General features: G+C 34.9%; 1 protein-coding gene across 2 annotated transcripts; it reads right to left on the bottom strand.

The window, feature by feature from the left end:
- Positions 1-811: 811 nt before the first annotated feature.
- On the bottom strand, positions 812-16,229 carry LOC128993520 (pre-mRNA 3'-end-processing factor FIP1-like). 2 transcript variants are annotated; one of them, XM_054417478.1, is made up of 10 exons: positions 16,063-16,229; positions 8,824-8,959; positions 7,962-8,134; positions 7,721-7,847; positions 6,835-7,109; positions 6,073-6,117; positions 4,192-4,328; positions 3,142-3,235; positions 1,774-1,916; positions 812-1,179 (listed from the first exon to the last, which is right to left on the bottom strand). In XM_054417478.1, exons 1-10 carry the CDS (start codon positions 16,213-16,215, stop codon positions 1,038-1,040), a joined length of 1,425 nt encoding a protein of 474 aa, XP_054273453.1. In that variant the 5' UTR covers positions 16,216-16,229; the 3' UTR covers positions 812-1,037. The 2 variants fall into 2 exon arrangements, with proteins under 2 accessions (XP_054273453.1, XP_054273454.1); XM_054417479.1 differs by lacking the exon at positions 6,073-6,117.
- Positions 16,230-19,732: the final 3,503 nt, after the last annotated feature.

The raw sequence follows: 19,732 nt of genomic DNA, 5'->3' as shown, positions 1-19,732 counted from the left end.
TTTACCTAAAACGTATGGGATATGGCAGTGAATCTATCCACTAATGTGACGTCATGGATCCTGCAGCATGGCCTGTTTTTCTATTGGGGCCTTGGTAGGGCCTAGAATGTTTTGAGACCTCTTTGTAGTAGATGTTACATATTTTTTGGACATAATACACTTGTTATACATGATTTCTCTTTAGTTTTTAATGCTCTTTAAAATGGATGTAAATTTGAATGTCAAATAATTCCTTTCTATCTGTACATTGTAGCATCTGTTCAAATGTTTAGAAATTGTTTTTTAGTATGATGCTAGGCGGTTCATATTAACGCTTTATATCATGCTAGATTTTTTTGTTCAGTAAAGCCTAACTAAAGGTAATTTTGTTTTATTCATTCAATCTACAACAATGAATAATTTTAAATTATGTTAATTTAACTCAATCTTTGAAAATGAGAATAAACTGCACCATATTTCTGTCTTGTACATGAAAATATTTTATTTTAACTCATGAAACCACCAACTAAAATTAGTATTTTACAATGCACAATCTTATAATCTACAAAACAAAACAAATTTAGGCCAAAATGTTAATAAATAAGTATTTTATGACGATTTTCCTAAACACCTACATTTATGTGGAGAAAAGTCTGGCATTCCTAGAAGCAACACCATATGTAGGCCTGGCAAACCTCAAATAAAATTGTTTCACCCGCTCGAGGCACTCAAAGGGTTAAACTTTACTACATAATTGAAGTACTTACGCCAAACCATCATTAATTCCTGAACAAATAAAAATAATAAGATGGAGACAAGTAAGAGGTACAAATAGTGATTAATTATGCCATAATTATAGTAGTATTTTGAATTTTTTATTCCAAACCCAACAACACTTGGAAATCAATCAATTTACACAATCTAGTTTATAACAAACAGTTTACTACAAATAAATGACATTTTGTAGAATACCCTAGACATTAAAATAAGAGGTTCAAAATACAGATATAAACCTAATAGTAAAAACAAGATTAAGACTGAGAGTTTATGTACATGCTTCAATCACTGGTTTCGTCTTTCTGGCGATCAGATTTCTTAGACTTCTTCTTCTTGTGGCTTCGGTGACCAGGACTGCGACTTCGGCTTTTATGTTTCCTTGATCTCCTCTCAGTCGATCTACTTCTGGACCGATGTCGGTGTCTAGGGAAATAAAAGCTTAATCAACAAATTGAGATATAAAATAAAACTGACAATCCTAACCTTACCAAACAAAATGAAGCCCTGTAAACAAATTAGCGCTGCTTCAAGTGGACGGTAAAGACGAGCTGACCCCCCTGGTATTTTACTATTTGTCTCATTTTCTTGTTTCTTAGTTCCAGTCACATGACTCATTCAAGATTTGTACCCACCTAAAAAGTTCATTAAGTTGTTTATGAAAAATCAATTATACCAAAATGTTTGATGATTACCAAAAACAACAACAAAATAATTCAAGTCAAATTTTTTGTACAATAACCATGAGATTTCAAGCAAAATAACTCTAAGTAGTTTGACTCATCCATCTATATCTTGGGCTAAAACCTCGCTCACAAATTACATGACAACTAGTCTACTAATATGTTCTTGTTTTTGTATACAAAGATTAGAATTATAGTTAATAAACATTTCCTAACGATTTATTTCCCAATTTCTTAGATCCAAACACACACCACTCTAGACTGTCTATTGATTGAAACTGTGAAACCCATTGACTTGTAAGCCACTATTTTGAACAAGCAAGAGTCGTCACCTCACCTGTCTCTATCACGATGCCTGTCGCGATCACGGTCACGATCCCTATCTCTGTCTCTGTCCCTATCACGATCTCTGTCACGTGATCTTTCATCGTCTTTCATGTCAGGATCCAGCGGCTCCTGCTTGATCACCTTGTCTAGATTCTGCAACACAATGATGGAAATAGATTGAAAAATTTAAATAAATGCATTGATTAAAAATCCAAACAATATAATACTTGCTTATCCATGTTCCTAATTTAGGTTACCTAATAGTAGTTTACGCAACAATTGCATAGAGTTAGTGTTAACGACACAAGTAGAAAATTTAAATGCCTTAAAAACTTCTACGAGTGTCATTAACACTATTTACGCAAGTTGCGTACACTACTTTACCTACGGCAGTGTTTTAATTACTTAAAATCACTACTCATAACTTCTAATAGATGTTATGTTTTCGTTTATAACCTCTCATTGGCACTGACAGTGATGCAACAAAACATTGAACCAAACACTAAATGCACCACTCCACAATTAAATTGGCCTGAACAGCTGATTAGTTGAAGTTCAAATCATTACCACTTTACTTCTTCTCTCTCAAGCCTTGAACCTCATTGGTCCGTTGTTATGAGTAAAAGTATGCTGTTATGAAAGTAAACAATGCTGTTATGTGAAACTTTTTAATTCTAAAAACTGATCTACTTAAAAAAACAAAAAAAAAAAAAACAGTTGTAGGTAAAAATATTAAAACGTTGAACTAAATTCATTAGTTATCATTTGAAAAAACAAACACGTGCCTATCTTTTAAATTATTGTTCTTCTTTTTCACTCAATTCGGTTCATTAAATTTAAATTTTTCTCAAAATGCATAACATAAAAATATACATTTATTTTTTCAAAATGAATCATATTTAAAGAAATGTATAAAAACTAAATAAGGTTTATAAATTAAAATAGTAACTACAACCTCAGTTACAACAATGTGACGTAAAATAGATGTGGTTTAAAGCGATAATATTTTATATGGCAAGTAGACTTTTAATTTTATTTTAAAATTTGAAGCATGTTTGAGTGTATTTAATGTCTAAACAAGCTTGAATGTGTTATGTAATCAAAATGTTTCTCTTTTGTTGGATAATTTTACAGAGTGTCTACTTTATGGTTATAATCAAACGGGACAAGCAGTAATTTACAAGATGATAGATTGTTCTGTTTGATCATAGCTTTAACGCAAGATAATGTTGACAAAAACCTTACCACACTCAAACCAGACAAAAAATACTTTCAATTTGTTGATGTAAGTTGTCTTCAGCTACATTTTGAGGTAAAATGTCTAAAATAAAGCAGTTTCTGCAACTAAAAAGATTAAGAAGTATTTTAAGTAAATTACCTGAGCATTCCATTGTGAGTCTTGAGTCGGCTCGTATGCATAGTAGGGATCAACTTCTGACGGGTAAAAGTCTGCTCCATAGCCAGGACCAAATCTGAAATTATATTTTTAACTTAACTGAAGTCAGTATTTCACAGTTTAACTACCTACTATACCTATTTAGGTTTAATACAAAAATATCACTTAAAACAACATGAGTTCAGAGTAGTCTATAGGGATTTTGTACACATATAGATTTAATTGAATCCTTAATAAAAGTTGGTACTGACATATCTGGTTATACAGAACACGCTTAATAATTATAACCCAACTTAAGGGTGGACTATGTTTTTGGTTAGGTTAGGAAGATTTTGTTATTTAAACTAATTATTGGCTATAAATATAATGTCAATTGTTATACTTAGCGTTATTCTGGCCTATGTGGCTGGTTATTCAGTTAATAAAGCTATACATTGGAGTTAACAAACTAAATGAAATCATTTTTATACAACAAACATTGCTTGTGCAGTGCATTCATAATGTTACCTAAACCGATTATTTTTCAGCAAGCCTAGAGAGTAATTTATCCGAACCAATGGGGAGTTAAGGGTGTTCAAAGTGCTGATTTTTTTACAGATAAAAAAATTTTAATTGGTCATTGAAAGTAAAAATGATCATTTAAGCTTTCATTAATGGTATTAAAATTCATGTGTACATGTATTTATTGTTGGTTTGGATCATCTCCTGTGATGATACGAGAGCATATATTGCAGTCTCAGCGAAAACCAGTGATCGGCTCTAGCGACCAAAGCGACAAAAGCGACCAAAGTGATCGGCCTTAAGGTTAACTGACGTTTTGGATGACTAGGCCTCGGATAATCGACGCTCTACTATAGTTACTTAATAAGACATATCCAAAAGTTAAATTTACAGATTATTATAATATTATTTGATGGATTAAGACGTTTTTAGTAATCTGACCTGTAAGGAATCGACAGGGTGTTAACAACTTTAAATTTCAATTCACATATACCCAATAGGACATTTAGGAGAACCAATGACAATACCAACCCTGGAGCAGATCCAGCAATATGTGGGGGAACCATTCCGGGAGGGAAGTCCGGAGGTGGGACACCAGGAGCAGGTGGAGGGACGCCCATCATGTCAAACCCTTTACGACTGTACTCTCGTCTGTCTGCCGTCATGACCTGGAACAAAACCGGGTCTCAAAACATGTTAATATAAGATCTGACCATACCAGGTATGATGGACCAAGCCTACCAATTGAAAATTAAATAATCTTCCCTAAGGTATTTTTTCACCCAAAGGCTTCATGGGACCAATTAAAAAATGTGGATAGAAATCTTACAATCCACAGGCGAAAGCAGAAAAATAAACCAAATACCATTGAACAAAACAGCCTTGGCTGCAGGGGTGAAAGGTTTAGCTGAACCTCTAAAAATACCATTGTAAACCAGGATTCGTTAAAAAAAATTATTACACCTACCATTTTTTTTTAGTTCATTAAACATATTGTCAATCACAAAACTAAAAGCATGATTTATATTTTATTGGTATGGGACCTATAAACTAGATGCGATACTGTACATTATAAATGGTTACTTGTACCGTAATATAAAACAAGATTTTTGATAGGTGAAGTAAGTGCTCGATTTGTGGCAGAACGCAGTGAAATGGAGTTCTGGTACCTCTTTTTTGGAAATAAAAAAAAAAATAATGGCATAAGGTACAAATCACATTAAATAGGTTACAGTGCCGATCCGACACCTCATTTTTTACAAATCGAGTACTGAGTGAAATAACAAAAAAATGAGTTAAATGACGTTCAATGATGAAAACTAAGTATATAATCCCAAAGCTGATTTTACAAAAGTGCAATATAACATAATGAGATGATAGCAATAAGCAGAATTCGGTGAAAAATTGGTTTAAAAAAAACTATTGACTACAGCAAGTAGACTTCTTTACTTTTTTAGAAGATGAAATGCCTTCCTGATGAGTTTTGACAAGCTGTATTTCTCTTTATTCAATTATCACATACTGAGTGCTTTATTTTTTTTTTTTGTAATATAAAAAAGGGTATTTTTACTAAAAAAACCCCAATGAAACACACACTATACCTACATCGAACAGAAATGACCCTTAAAAACCCCACCAGCTAATCAACAAAGATAAAAAAACAAGTGTCCACTAAGTTGATCACACAAATTTTCAGTGACTTTAGGGGGGGGGGGGGCGCGACATTAAAATGCACGATCTTTGGTACCGATACTTTCCTATGACTTCAGCATCAGATAGTCGGGCCTACAATATTTTTTACCGTAATGATTTTGTGCTGGTTGCCTGCTCCCAAAATATGTTCGCTCTCTGATTCTGCACTATGAATTTAATCATTAAACAAAAGGCAGGTTTAGGAAACTTTATTTTAGTTAGACAAAATTTTCCGTTACTTTTGGGGTCCTAAAATGAAAATCAGTGACTTTTCAGTTACCGGTAGCTTCTGTATCCAATAGTTAATGCCTGTAGACACCCTGAAAAACTATAACGCAGCATCATAATCGTCATAATGCAACCAACTGAGCCTCCGACTTATCTAACTAAGCTAATTATAGGTACTACTTAATGCAAATTAAGTAAATTAATTTGAAAATATTTGCTTGATTGACCATTTCAAACGCTGTTATCCTAATTCCCGAACAGATGTCTTCATATATTGGAAATAACAAATTCTGACGTCATCTAGGCCCCATAGCACTTTTTGTATAAGTAAATTATTTCTAAATTCTAGCTAAACTAGATTACCACAAATGAACAATGGGCTTAATCATTTCTACTTCAGTATTTGCAGTCAATGGAAACCCCCACTAACGTGATACATACTTGAAATGTGCAACACTAGTCCCACCAATCGATGTTTACAATTCTACTTACGTATTTGGAATATCCAGAGTGTCGATGGCTGTAGTGAGAAACCGGCTGGAAAACAATAATGGGGTGAATTTGGGTACAAAGCTACGCTGCCTTTCCCACAAGCAACTAGGCGTTGTAAACGCTGAGAACTTTTGCGGTTTTGTGGATATAAAAGGAAAGGATTCTCCTAAAACCATTAGTAGAAGTTACTACATAGGCCTACAATGTGTAATGTAAGTTCTAGCAACAAGCCAAAACCAAATTAAACATCCAGTTAAATAAATCAAAAGCAAATATGTTAAAGTTAATCTAAAGGTCAAGGTTTTTTAGTTGGCTAACAAAACAGAAAATACAAAATCTAAATCAATAGGTAATTAATTCTGGATAATAAACAGTAAGAACTGAACTATTAAAAAATAAGTTTTGTTCAGTATATAAAAGTTTAAAAGTTGAAGAAAAATAGAAGTAATACAAAGAAAAAAATCAATTTAGTCCCAAAATTTGAACCGCAACCATTGTAGATTAGGATCATTTATTACAAACAGCAAAGAGATAAGAAAACAAACCTTATAGTTAAATATCTACAAAATAGCCTGTTAGGGCCTATCTTTAAACCCTATCTTTATCTTAGGGCCTATCTTTAACTCGATTAAAAAAACACCTTTGCTAATAAACCATCTAGGTCTCATGCAATTTTGGAAGTACAAGGGTGAGGGCAAGGCTAATAAGACTATTTTTACAAAATTGGACACACTTAAGTGGAAGAACAATAATAATACACACCTGAATGATATTTTCCTTGGGAGGACTTTCGTTGGTGCGCCGTGTGGGTAGACTCTGTCCGCCGATGACATCTATGCAGCCTGTATTGCGTCGGCCGGGCTGGGGTCCCTGGGGCATAACCTGGACCATCTGAGGCCTCGTCCCACCAGGCATAGGCGCTATCACGTTGCCGCTGAGCGGTCCCAGACCTACGCCACTCTCGTGAGTCCTCATACGCTTCTGACGCTCGCAATACGCACGCCAAGTGTCTTCATTGAACCCGTAGTTGAAGTAATCTGAAGTATTTATGGGTCGGTTTAATATTATAAGTTACAAAAATTGAGTTCTTAGTCACAAGTAAAATTTAAAATATTCCCTCTTAGACAATTTAGTTTTACAAATATTTTAAAATTTTTTAAGGTAAGACTTTAGGCCTATTTGAATTGTGAAAGATCTTGCTCCAGCAAATTTTAACTGACAATTGAGGGCCTTTTACTTAACTAATTGTAGGGCCCAATGATTTAATTTTGGACTTGAATTATGGATAAAATAACAATTCTAAAATCTAATACAAATAAACATATTCATTACACTTGGTGAGTAAAGAGCTCATTCAACAGACACATCTTTAAGGATTTTGAGTTTGAAAGAGTTCAAGTAGGGCATACATGTAATAAAATCTGCTTGAGTCGTCAAATAATAATAATTGGTCCTTGCTGAACAAGAAGAAATATAGCACTTGATGCCATTTTAAGTCATATGTTGATAAATAGTCTACTTACACATAAGTCATTAGGGCCTAATGATTATGTCAACATAAGTTTATCAACGGGGAACCCAGTATTATAATCCACGATGATGATGTAAATGCAAAACACAATCTAATATATTGGAGCAAGATGTTTACCTGTGATATCAGCACCAGGTTTACGCCAAGGTTTATCCTCCAAGCTGTCCAGGTTGTATTCATGAGCTGCGATTCCGTTTATGGTTCCAATCTGCTCAAACTCTTCGATGGAAAACTTACCCGGTTGCTGAAAAAATATTATAATTTAAGAAAACAAGTTTTTATCAAGTTTACTTTGTAATAAAGCACTCTTTGAATTGAAATATTAACAATTACAACTAACTCGCAAGTATGATTTTACCTTGAGTTGAGGTGGTAGGCCAGCATTTGTCAGCAGCCCACCCCGTTTCATATTAAGGGCACTGTACTGCGGTGCCGTGCGGATATCGCCAATAACAACGTTGACAGTGTCGTCTTCGCTGTCATCATCTTCTTCAAATTCCCCACCTTCGGTCGGCAAGGCTTCACCATTGTCTAAAAAATTTGTGTTAAAGAAGTCGGTAAAACAAAGTCATTATTTGATTACTTGAATCATTCTCAGCCTTATTAAACATGAACATAGGCTATATACAGAATATATGAAGACCAAAAGCTCGCTCAGTTAACACCCTTAGCATGATCTCTAACATTGTAGGCTATGGTAAAGATCAAGATCTTGCAAGCAGTAAGTACTATCTGATTGCTCGACGTACTTAATTATGCCGCAGTCAAGAGTGAATGACAATAATTTTTAATCGTTATCATTTCATCTAAATAAATGCAGTAGAATTTGTTCTGATCACAAACACAACAATGTTCATCAAGAACTGAGGAAATAAATTACATTATAAACCACATATGTAGTCAGTTCGTCCACTTAGAGACTCGACCCGCGACTATACTTTCTAGGTAAAGAAAACGAGGTGGAATATCCAAATGGAGAGGCTAGCCAGAGAGGTACCAACTATGCCCCCCGGTGCCCCAGCAGATTTTTACCCGTAGTCAGAGACAAAAGCTACAATAAGCATATCACTCTAATATCTGCCTGTTTTAAAATCCCCATTCATTCATATTCTGCTTTGAATAGGCTATACACCAGATACAAGTTGTTGTCTTTAAGTAAATATCAGTCATTCATTGTCTCACAGGCCTAAGGTTTATTCCTATTGAAAAATACGACTCACCAACACCAGGAGGTTGAAGAGGTTCGTGGCCCTCGTCAATCTGAAGATTTCCTTCACCGTCACCTTCTTCGTCATGTTGAGAATCACCATTCTGAGTTGGAGGCAATATAACAGGTGGTTCCAACACCCCTGGTGGCTACAAGACAAATAAAGAGACATTAAGTTACTATACAAACAATTCATCCATTTTCATCTTTTGTTGTTCAAACTTTATCGTGTAAAGCAAAACGACAGCAAGGGACAATGGTACAATGTTACCATGTTGGATTAACTGAGATCCATAATCTCCTTCCCCCATATTACCCCTAATAAACAAGATTGTAAAACAGCATAGGCCTAAGCCTAACTTAGTTAACGTCAAGTTAATAATTTAATAAACCGCTGAAAGTAACTTCATCACATTCTATATAAGTTGATTAGTAGGCCGGCCTATTCACACGATAAGTTAATGTAGGCCTACAAGTCTTAAATTTAGCCCTCCAACTGGCAGCGGTAGGTGGTTACTGTAGTGGCAGCGACTATTTCACGTTTTGCATGGTTTTTGTAACCCTAAATAAATGGTTAAAAAGGATTATAAAATGGAATACACCGGTAATTATTATACTGTTAGAAAGATAAGATTCTAAACTTACTTTGTTACATAGATGAACTTTATCTCACAAAGGGATCACTGTATTGAGCACTAAAGTGAACAAAAATTTTGAGTAAAGTCAGTTGCACCATCGTAGGCTACGATGGCTACAAAACAGCTAAACTTTACATGGTAGGCCTATGTATAAAAAATCATAACAAGGGATATATTTTGTCTACAAAGAAACGGATGGTAGTCAATCACTGCAATAAGGAAGAAATTTTCTATATTATGGTGCAAAAAAGCATTTTGATATAATTACATATGATCTCTCAACATTAAAAGATCAATCAATTTTTACTTGTTCGTGAAGTGGCATAGCGACTATAGTCAACTTTTAGCCTATAGTCGCAGTCATAAAACATGTTTTATTCACTGGTCCAGTGGTTTATGTGTGATTGAACTTCAAACAAACAAACAAACACACAAACTTTCAAATTTATAATATTAGATAATAGTTATTGTGCCTTGGCTGAAATGTGACATTAGCCTACTTTTAGAAACTTTAGACACTAAGTTATTTTTAGCCCGTTTTTTGTGAACATTATTGACTGCTTACAAAAAACGATGGTATTGATCGTTAGGCGGTTGTGACTATGACTTAATCACTTTGAAACATATTTATTGTTTGTAAATTTGTACATATATTTTAGTTTGCAAACTGTTTCTTGTGCTTGACTTGGTATTTGGGTTAAGGTATGTGTTTAAAGAATAATATAAGTTACATGTTTGAATAACAAAATGTTTTTCTAAAAAAATATAAGTTAAAGATTTGTAAAAGACATAAAATATATAAATAGTAGGCTAATGATAATTTTCCACAAACAACTCTTACCGTACTTCATTAAATTTTGATCTCGATGTTACTGCCTTTTACAAAAACGTGTACTTTTACTACACTTCTTGATATGACATATAGGCTATTTATTTTGTTTATATTTGAAATCTGTAGAGCAAAATTTGCCATTATTGAGTTTTTAGTTCATAACATTCTAAAACAAAATGGTACCCGAAATTGAAATCTTTTTATATTTTCACGTAGGAAAATAAATTTCAAACATTTTGTTTATCTTGAATTTTACATGACTTAAGTTAGGCCTAAAGAATTTTTGGATGATAAAGCAAAATTTTAGCTTCTGTATCCAATAGTCAATGCTTAGTTAGGCCTACTTTCAAAATTACAAAAACCATGTTTTTTATTTTTTCTACCAAATGATGTATCTATAAGTAGGCTACATAGGCCTAGGCTTTTAAAGTTAAGTTACTATTCTAAATAAGTTATTTGTTCTGTAGCCATTTTCAAATTCTTTATATTGTTAAGAACAATTTAAGTACAGTCGACTCTCAGTAATCCGGCAGATATAGGACCGTGATAGGCTACTGCCGTATTAGTGAAAATGCCGGATTACTGGAATGTTATCAACAAAAACACTTAAAAACACGTCTCCGAAGATCGCGTTATTGGAAACCCCTATTGCTGCGATCGGGGATGACGACGATGATGTTTCCGCAGTCGTGAGAATCGTTGATAACTTCTAAAATCCGTGGAAGATGTTCATGATTTTGCCACGATCGTGCATTACGACAATGACGTTTCCGTGATTGGGGGAGGAGATTTTGATGTCTAAACGGCCGCGGAAGATGTTCATGATTTTGCCACTATCGCAAAAGAGAATGGTGACGTTTCCCTGACCGCGGGAGTGGATGTTGATGTCCAAATGGCCGCAGGAGATAATACAAATTTTGCCGCCATCGCGGAAGACCTCACTCGTCAAAAGACGCCGGATTAGAGAAGGTCTGCTGTATACGGTTCAATAACTTAGGTTTGCTCTGTTGGTTTAACTAGGCCTAATATGAATTTTTGACGTCAAAATTGCCTTGCTACTAAGACAGAGTTCACCCATTGCCAGTTGGAGGGATAACACGTTCGCTGCGGGCCACTCACCGGTGAGTGCTCTAGGCCTAGTTCCTTTCTGCCACGCTGAACACTCACTGGCATCACCTACATTCCATTCAATTTCAGCGCAACAGGACACCGGGAAGAAAAGGTACCTATTTTTATGTCTGCGTTTAGCTAGGAATGGGTGCATTAAGTATTGTGGTGTAGGTTTGTAGTAAATCCCCCTTCTGGCAAGCTTAGAAATCAACTTGTTGTCCCATCTCTCTCCCTCTAACTGAGAATAATAACTTAGGGCTGGCTAGTACCAGACAGTGCTGCTAATAACTTATCTGTGATTGTCGGACAGAATTAGGTGGCTGCACTTTACTTGACGTCCAGGGATTCCATTGTAACGGGTGTTACACTTTGGACACGTTAGATTTAATTTACATATAAAAGGAACTGTTTAATCTGAAATATGAAACTGACTCTAAAAAGATCTCATCAATGTTCATTATATTTAACAGGTAACATTTGTTTTTACTTGTTGGATAGCCTTAAATATGGGAAAAAAGGGGCGTAACGGGTGTTACTGAAAATGGACAGTGAAGTTAGACTTCATGTAAATGTTCTTAAAAACCTGTGAATTTTACAACTGTAAAATTATGATTATTTTTTTAGTTATTCCTCATTAATTGTATATGATAAAACTGTAATCTAAATTATTGTAAGTATTTATATTTTTTAATTTAACAATGAAATCATGCGTAACGGGTGTTACATGAAAATGTAACGGGTGTTACGGAGTTGCTAAAAATATGACTTTTTGACATGTATTACACAATAATTGGTGAAAAATTACAACAAGAAGTAAAATTAAGCTTTATTTAATCACAATAAGCAACAAAAACTTTTATTTTATAGTAATAAGTAATATAAAACTAGAAATCAACATTTAGGACTCTAGTCCCTTCATTTTACACAAAGGTAACTTCTAGTGGAAACTCATACTGAATTGATTAAAGTCCTCTGGGCTTCACTTTAGGTTGTTATAATTTGCCAACAAAATTATTAAACTTAACTTGTTGTATTGTTGTAAAGTCATATAAAACTATAATGAACAGTTTTGAATACGGTAAGCCCTTTATTTTTCACAAACGTCAACTGCTAATGGAAACTCATAGAGAATTGTAAAAAGACCTTTAGGCTTCACATCAGGTTGTTGTAATTTGCCAACAATATTACTAAATTTAACATCAGTAATATCATTATTGTTAGCAATGAAAACAGTTTTTGAACAACCTTGTCCCTTCAAAAACATAACAGAAACAAACCCTTCATTGTCAACCGCACCCTGGCAAATTGCCGCGTACCGATACATTTTGCCTTCTTTTACCTTTTGACCTCTAGATTGTTCACTCGGAACGTTAACTAGAACAAATAAGCCCGAATAAATGTCACTGACATCAACAGGCTCACTTGGTAGAATGTCCTCAGGCTCGTCTTCTGAATAAACATCATCATAGTGGATACGTGTCTTCATGCTAGGAGTTATCAAATCTTCCTCGAAATCTTCTTCACTAGATTCAATGTCTTTGCAGATTGTTATTTTCTCCATTAAGGACCTAGATGTCTTGCCAATGAGAATGTTTTTGGAATCATACACTTTGAAGAAGTGGCACGCACGAATACCAGCAATCTTGTCGACGCTGTTCCAAAATGCATTGAGATACGGTTCATTATTGGCTACAGTACCCATGTCTACATAAAAGCTGGTAATCCCTGATACATTTTTATGTACATGCTGATAAAAGTCTTTAGCTGTTGTTATGTGAACATCTCTGTTTCCTTTCACTGCCGTCCAAACATTACGTTTAACAGTGGCGCCTAAGCCATCAACAGCTCCTTTCCCATGACTACTGGAAAAAAAGTTCCATTCAACCTCAAGATCATGTTCATCTTTCAATTTGATGAGAGTTGAGATAGTGAATTTATTCTTAAATTGTCCTGCACAGTTGTCACTGAAAATCATTACTAAATCAATTTTTGGATGGCAGGACTTAACATCTCCCAATATTTGTCTCAAAAATGTGTACACACAGTACTTACTGTGAGATGTATCATCACTGATGACTACATAAGACTTGACAACTCCACTGGGTAGCCACACACAACAGGTAAATATGGCTACTTGACGATGACTCCAATGTGCGGACTGGATTTCATCTTGGTGAGTGATCGAGTAGTTTTCAGCAAAATCTATTTGCATGACGGAATAGGTCTCATCTGGATTATCTTTAAGAGCTTCAATCTTTTCAATAAAAAACTGTTCCTGAACTTTCTTAATGTAACAGTGCTTTTTGAAATGAGCCATCTTAGATTCTAATTCTGTTACAGCTTCTTTAACCGTTCCACTAAACATTTTTAGCTGAATTCCAGCAGCACCTTTTTCATCAATCCATTGTTTCCAGGTGATGACTTTGTCTAGATCAATCAAATCAGATGTAATCAAATCAGATACTTTATTTTTTGAGCAAAGCAAACAGTCTTCAAACATACAGTCTTCTCTTGACACATCACAACAAAGCCTCTGCAAAAGACATTTGTGATCCTTCGGGAATGTAACATCAATCTTGTAAATACTTTCAGTCAGAAAATTTACGTTACTATGATATCGGCAAACACACACGTTGTGTGGCATCTTAGAAACTGGTAGAATATGCTTAGGCCTTAAGGAGAAGAAAGTTGATTTACCCACAGTTATGTTAGGGTGACATTTCTTAAACTCTTCATACGCCTCGCCTATTGACATAATCATGTGTCTTATTTGAAACTTCAATCTTTTTCCTGTTTGTTCACATTTTACAGTTTTTGTATCCAGTTTACCTGGAGCCTGTCTGCTGATTGGATCACTACTGTAAAATGACTTAATGGCCTGTATTTCATTCTCTAAAAGACCTCTTGGTCCCTGTTTTCGTGGCTTGGATTCAATCAAATTCAGACCAACGTCAACAGCGAGTTTTCTTACAACAGCAGTTACCTTAGAGGGACTTTCAGGAAGAATATTTTTCAATCTTTTAACTGCTTTCCCAAAAGATTGTTTACATTTGTAACTTCCTATTGGAGAGACCTGAGACATTGATGATAAAAGAGTTTTTTTCTTTTTCTCTCTGCATTTTTTCACTCGACTCAGGATTTTTTTACGTTCTTCATCTTTTAGTTTTTTGTCCTCTTCTAATCTCTTTTTGCGGTCTTCTCTTCTTTTTTTATCTCGCTCCCTTTCTTTTTCCAAATGTTTCTGCCACTTTCCAACATCGCTCTTCATTTTGTCACGGTAACGACCCATTCGATCGTTTTTCTTTGCTGGAGCCATTGCTGTAAAAGAAAACAAAATGTTATGTAAGAGTTGCAGTAGTAGGCCTATTAAAATGTAGGCCAAGGCAAATTCATTTAGGTCTAACCCTCAAAACCTAGTAGGCCTAAGCTGTTAAAAAACCAATTCATGATTCCTGTTAACAGACAAGAAATTCACGTGGCCGAATTTGAATATTCACAGGCCCAAATTTGAAGATGTTATCACTCTACTTAATATAAACTTACCTATTATTATCAAGAAAATGTGTAAAAATGAATATGAGTAAATCCATATTTAGGGTTAAGATTACAAATTCTAATAAAAAAGTAATATAAATAGTACAATAACTGAATAGTTGAGGGTTGTGTTGAATTGTAACACCCGTTACATAAAATGTGTAACACCCGTTACGCAAATTACTTTTTAAATAATAAAACTAAAATTTAAACAACAATACCAAAGCACATGGGGAGCACATAACCTCACTTTTACAGTAAAATTATTTTTTTAAAGGGTTACTTCAATAGATAATACTAACTTTTGTTAAAAAAGTGTAACGGGTGTTACATCACAGATAGTTATGTTCAAAGGTAAATTACAAATGGAAAAAAATAATAAATTACCTTGACTTTGATATTAATGGTGAGAGAAAACTTCCATCTATCTTCTGTAGTAACTTTCAATCACTAGAACTGCTGTTTGTTATTCATTGCAGTGTTGCCAAGTTTACAGAAAAAACATTCCCTGAGGATAGCTATGCAAAAACATAGAACAAAGACCTATAACACCGTAAATATCAAAATTAACTAAAAAATTTTAATGAATTATTAAACTTGAACCTTTTACCATAACTTTCAGCATTTTGAATTATATTTATATTTATTTTTATTTTTTACACCTCAGGCTTACTTTAAGCTGGAATGCCTGCGTCCTACACTCATTCGATTGTTTTTTCGATTCGATATTTTCATTCGATTGTTTCATTCGATATATCGTTTGGTTAGTTATGTTAGGTTAACCTTACCTAACTAACCAAACGATATATCGAATGAAGCAATCAATTAATCGATATATCGATCGATATTTTCATTCGAATGAGTGTAGGACGTCAAGTAAAGTGCAGCCAATTAGGTATTTGAAAGCCAAGAGGGTTTGCTCGAAGGTGCCCATTGGTGGGCCGCAGCAAAAGTGTTAAGGGACTACATGTCCAAAACAATTTTGGATGAACCTCAAGGATAAATACGGTAAATATCCTCATTAACGTACATTAAGCTATAGTACTAATTAATTCAAGTACAGTGGCCCTATCCCTCTTTCTAGGCCTAGAAACATAAGTTACAGGTTAAGATACAGAGATGTAACGGTAAGACATACCTGAGGTTCTGTTCCTGGAGGTGCATCAGGATTTATGTAAGAATCTATGTCCTTTGGTTGGTCGTTATCATTGTTTTCACTCGACGGGTCAGGATTAGAATCTCCATAAAGCCACTGTTCTTCGTTGACAGAATCATCACCGAGATCCGCCATTTTCGATCTAATCAAATCAACAAATCTGGCTGGACTCGGACTGGATCTAGCGATCTAGCCCTAGCCTAGTTTTCTTTTCTTGTTTTCTTTTCTAGTTTCGTTCTTCATCTTTTCCTTTACGTTTTTTTACCCTATTGCCACTACAACAATGTTAAATATTGTCCCACTTGGGCTATGCCATAGATTAAAATTCAATGCTCTAATTGGGTATCACCATAGATTAAGCATACTTGTGCGTGCTTGTGCTAGTTAGTCTGGTTAGTCTTAATACACGGCCACCTCTAACTACAAGGCCGCGGCCTGGAGTTAAAGGTGACTGTGCTTAATATCATTAATGTAACACTATATTACCAATTGTTTTATTTTGTATATGTAATACATTTTATCGATATTGGTCTGATAAGAATTGTACATTACAAATACAGGCTTCCCTATTTCCCCCCACGCTTGTATTTTTCCACACGTGATTGTAATTTCTCCTTTTGTCTTGATGTAGTTTTGATTTTCTGTTTATATTTCGTTGTTATTTCGTCACCAGCATGGCAACTCTACAACCATTAGATCCATGTTAATTTTTCCAAAATTTTAAACTCATTTTTGTGCTAATTTTTGAGCCTATTTTAATTTACGAGTATTAAGGGATTCTGTCTGCATATCTACAGGAAAATATCTTTCCAACAGTATGCGTAGATTTTCTCTGCGATGAACATGAGCTGAGAAAAAAAGGTTTTAAAGAAACATGCTTGCCGATTAATAAATAGATAGAAGATCTCGTAGATAGATATCTCAAATGAGTACAGCTTATAGTATGTTTGTAGGGAAGGCCGTGGATTATTCATTCTGATTGATAGCTCTCCTTGCGGAAAAGGAAGTGGATTCTTATTTCTTATTTCTTTCTTCATGTGCTTTAATCGGTTTCATCCGTTTCATCACCCCATAGACAATAGACATAACAGTGCAACTGCAATGAAATGCATTCACATTCAACAAGTCTAAAATGTTGAACGTTAAATCCTCCTAGGTGTGGATAAAGTACCATATTGTTTGTAAATATTCATATTGCTAGTTGAAGTTGATGCAGAAGGAAAATTCCTGAACTAACCTTGCTACTAACAGGCAAAATGCAGAATCAATGTGTTTTTTTGACTGAAAGAAGTTCTTGTCCAAGAAAAACCCCAGAAATTTTACTTGAGCAGTGGTTTCAGTTTCAGTGTTGTCCAAAATAAAATTTCGTGGTTTTCCTAATTGAAAATTCAATAAGTTGTGATATGTTGAATTGGTTTTGAGGAGATTTCACCAAACCACTGTAACAAGCAACTGGCTTATAGCCTATGAAAGGATTCATGTCTAGGCCTAGTTCAAGTCGGCTTGGGCTGGAGATAGGGTATCGTCAGCAAAAAGACATATTTCGCCCTTTTTCACAACTGATGGGGTGGTCGATGAAAAGTGAGGAACAATATTGGACCAAGATTTACCTCTAAGGCACTCCACCGACAAGTGCCAGTATAGAGGATCTGTGAGCGAAGACACCCAGAGCTATCCACTGGCACATACTGCTTTCACCTACCTCCACAACATGTCTTCAGTTGGCAAGGTAAGAAGAAAGCCAATGTAGTAGGTTACAGCTCTCTAATTCCACAAGAGTGTAACTTCTCCTTGAATCAATCACTTTGTGTCAAATGCTTTGGTCAGGTTGAAAAAGAAGCCCAAAGCTTTCTCACCTCTATCCATCACGAGCTTAGTTGATACAAGGTGATAAATTGCATCTATATTGTAGATCTGTTTTAGACAAGGCCAAACTACTGTTTACTGGTGAGTATATGCGTCATCATTTTACAGTTGAAATCCCAGCAATTCGTTAAGATGGAATTTGGCACATAACTTGTACAGCTGTTAGGTAGTACCGTAACTGTGGATCTATTATTAAATTACCTACTTTTATCATCGATGTTCCTAAAATTGATTGTGTTTTTAATTTGTATATATTTTTAAATTGTAGGCTTACCCCATAACTTTGCTTTTATTTTCTTCCTAACTTATTTTACATAAAATTTAGATTTCTTTTGCCTCACAAGTTTTCTAAAATTGGATTTTATTCTTAAGTAACATCTAGGTCATGTTTTGGAAGGAAAATCTTTTGTTCGGTTGTCTAGCTAACTTATACATGATGGCCCAGGTCAATCATTTCTGTCCTTTTTTTGGCTAATTTATTTGTCTAAGATTACCGGACCTGAGTTTTTTTTTCTTTCCAATTATAGTACAATCCACACTAGTTTATCCACCTACTCTTTACTGTATTATTGATGGAATTTTAAAATTAACATCACCTAACTGGACTCACACTTTCTCCGATTAGTTTGCAACAACCCAACTTTTCTCTGGGAAAATCACAAAAATTGCAATAACTTTTGAACCGCAATTGTTATACCATTGAGCGCTATACAATTTTGTTTAAAGTTAAAATTACCAAAATACTATACTAATTAAAAACCTACCACGCCTAAAAAAAAACTATAAAAGGTATCAAATTACCTGAGTACGGTACTGCCAGGTCTAAGGAGCCTTGGTCACTAACAAGACTACAAGATCGCGCCACTCATCCTACACTCATCTCCGGCTTAAAATACTTACTTTGTATGGTCGCCATTTAATAAGAAAGTACCCTAAAGAAAGTGATCCTGTTACTGTAGTCCTTATGGAATTTCGAAGTGACAGTGTCAAAATGTTCTTGTACAAGATCTGATGATGTGTGGGGTCTAGACTGGAATTAACCCAGCTAGATCCACATTTAATAAATATCGTGCTGATTCCACTACCCAATAGCACTCACGTAAACCCTGCCCAGCGTAAGCCAGCTTTGATAAGTCGTGAATAAATTCATTAACTACATTTTTATTTAATTTTAACTACCCCTCGCCATTGAAACTCGCCTGCAGCAACTTGCCCTAAACATGATATCGATAATTGTAAAGTTAATTTAGTTACATCAGTTAATTTATTGTTGGTTGAACCTGCCCTAATTTAGAAAAGATACCCCTTACCCCCTTTATCCCCCAAAAGATTACAATTAATTAGACATTATCGGTACTTTACCAACTGTTGACCAAGGATCAGGACCTCCTTCTTCTTCGGCGACGGATCTCAGACAAACCTGCTTGCCGGCGGTTGGTCTTTTCCGGTTGGAGCGCTAGTCTCGGTCCGACTAGAGCTGTCTGCCTGCCTTTGGATCAGCCGATGGGGTTGACTCTTACCTCAATATATATAATTATTGGCGGTGATGTGGGTTACTCCCACAGATGAGGACTTAAGTTCGACTCGAAACGGGTTTAATCCATAAGAAGTACAGTAACAATATCACTCTGGCAGTACCTACTCAGGTAATTTTTACCTTTTATAGTTTGTTCTGTGATCCAGAGACAAAACAACTCAAAACAACTCAAAACTAAAAAAAAATCTCTTGAGCGTTTTTTTTTGCTTTTTGTTTTTTATGGGTTTTAGGGAATACCCATCATAGAAA

This window comes from Macrosteles quadrilineatus, unplaced genomic scaffold (genome assembly GCF_028750875.1).
Source record: "Macrosteles quadrilineatus isolate MER2022 unplaced genomic scaffold, UCM_ALF_1.0 Scaffold_4__1_contigs__length_99947679, whole genome shotgun sequence".
Classification (NCBI taxonomy): domain Eukaryota; kingdom Metazoa; phylum Arthropoda; class Insecta; order Hemiptera; family Cicadellidae; genus Macrosteles; species Macrosteles quadrilineatus.
The sequence above is the reverse complement of the archived record's forward strand: the minus strand, read 5'-3'. Positions and strand labels throughout refer to the sequence as shown.

Bases quoted from the DNA above. Each gene is read 5' to 3' on its own strand.
- LOC128993520 (XM_054417478.1), bottom strand. From the start codon at position 16,215: ATGGCGGATCTCGGTGATGATTCTGTCAACGAAGAACAGTGGCTTTAT. The intron at 7,848-7,961 runs GTAAAATCATAC...ATATTTTTTCAG, and splicing joins GCCTACCACCTCAACTCAAG to CAACCGGGTAAGTTTTCCAT. The intron at 3,236-4,191 runs GTTGGTATTGTC...ATATAATTTCAG, and splicing joins ATTGCTGGATCTGCTCCAGG to ATTTGGTCCTGGCTATGGAG.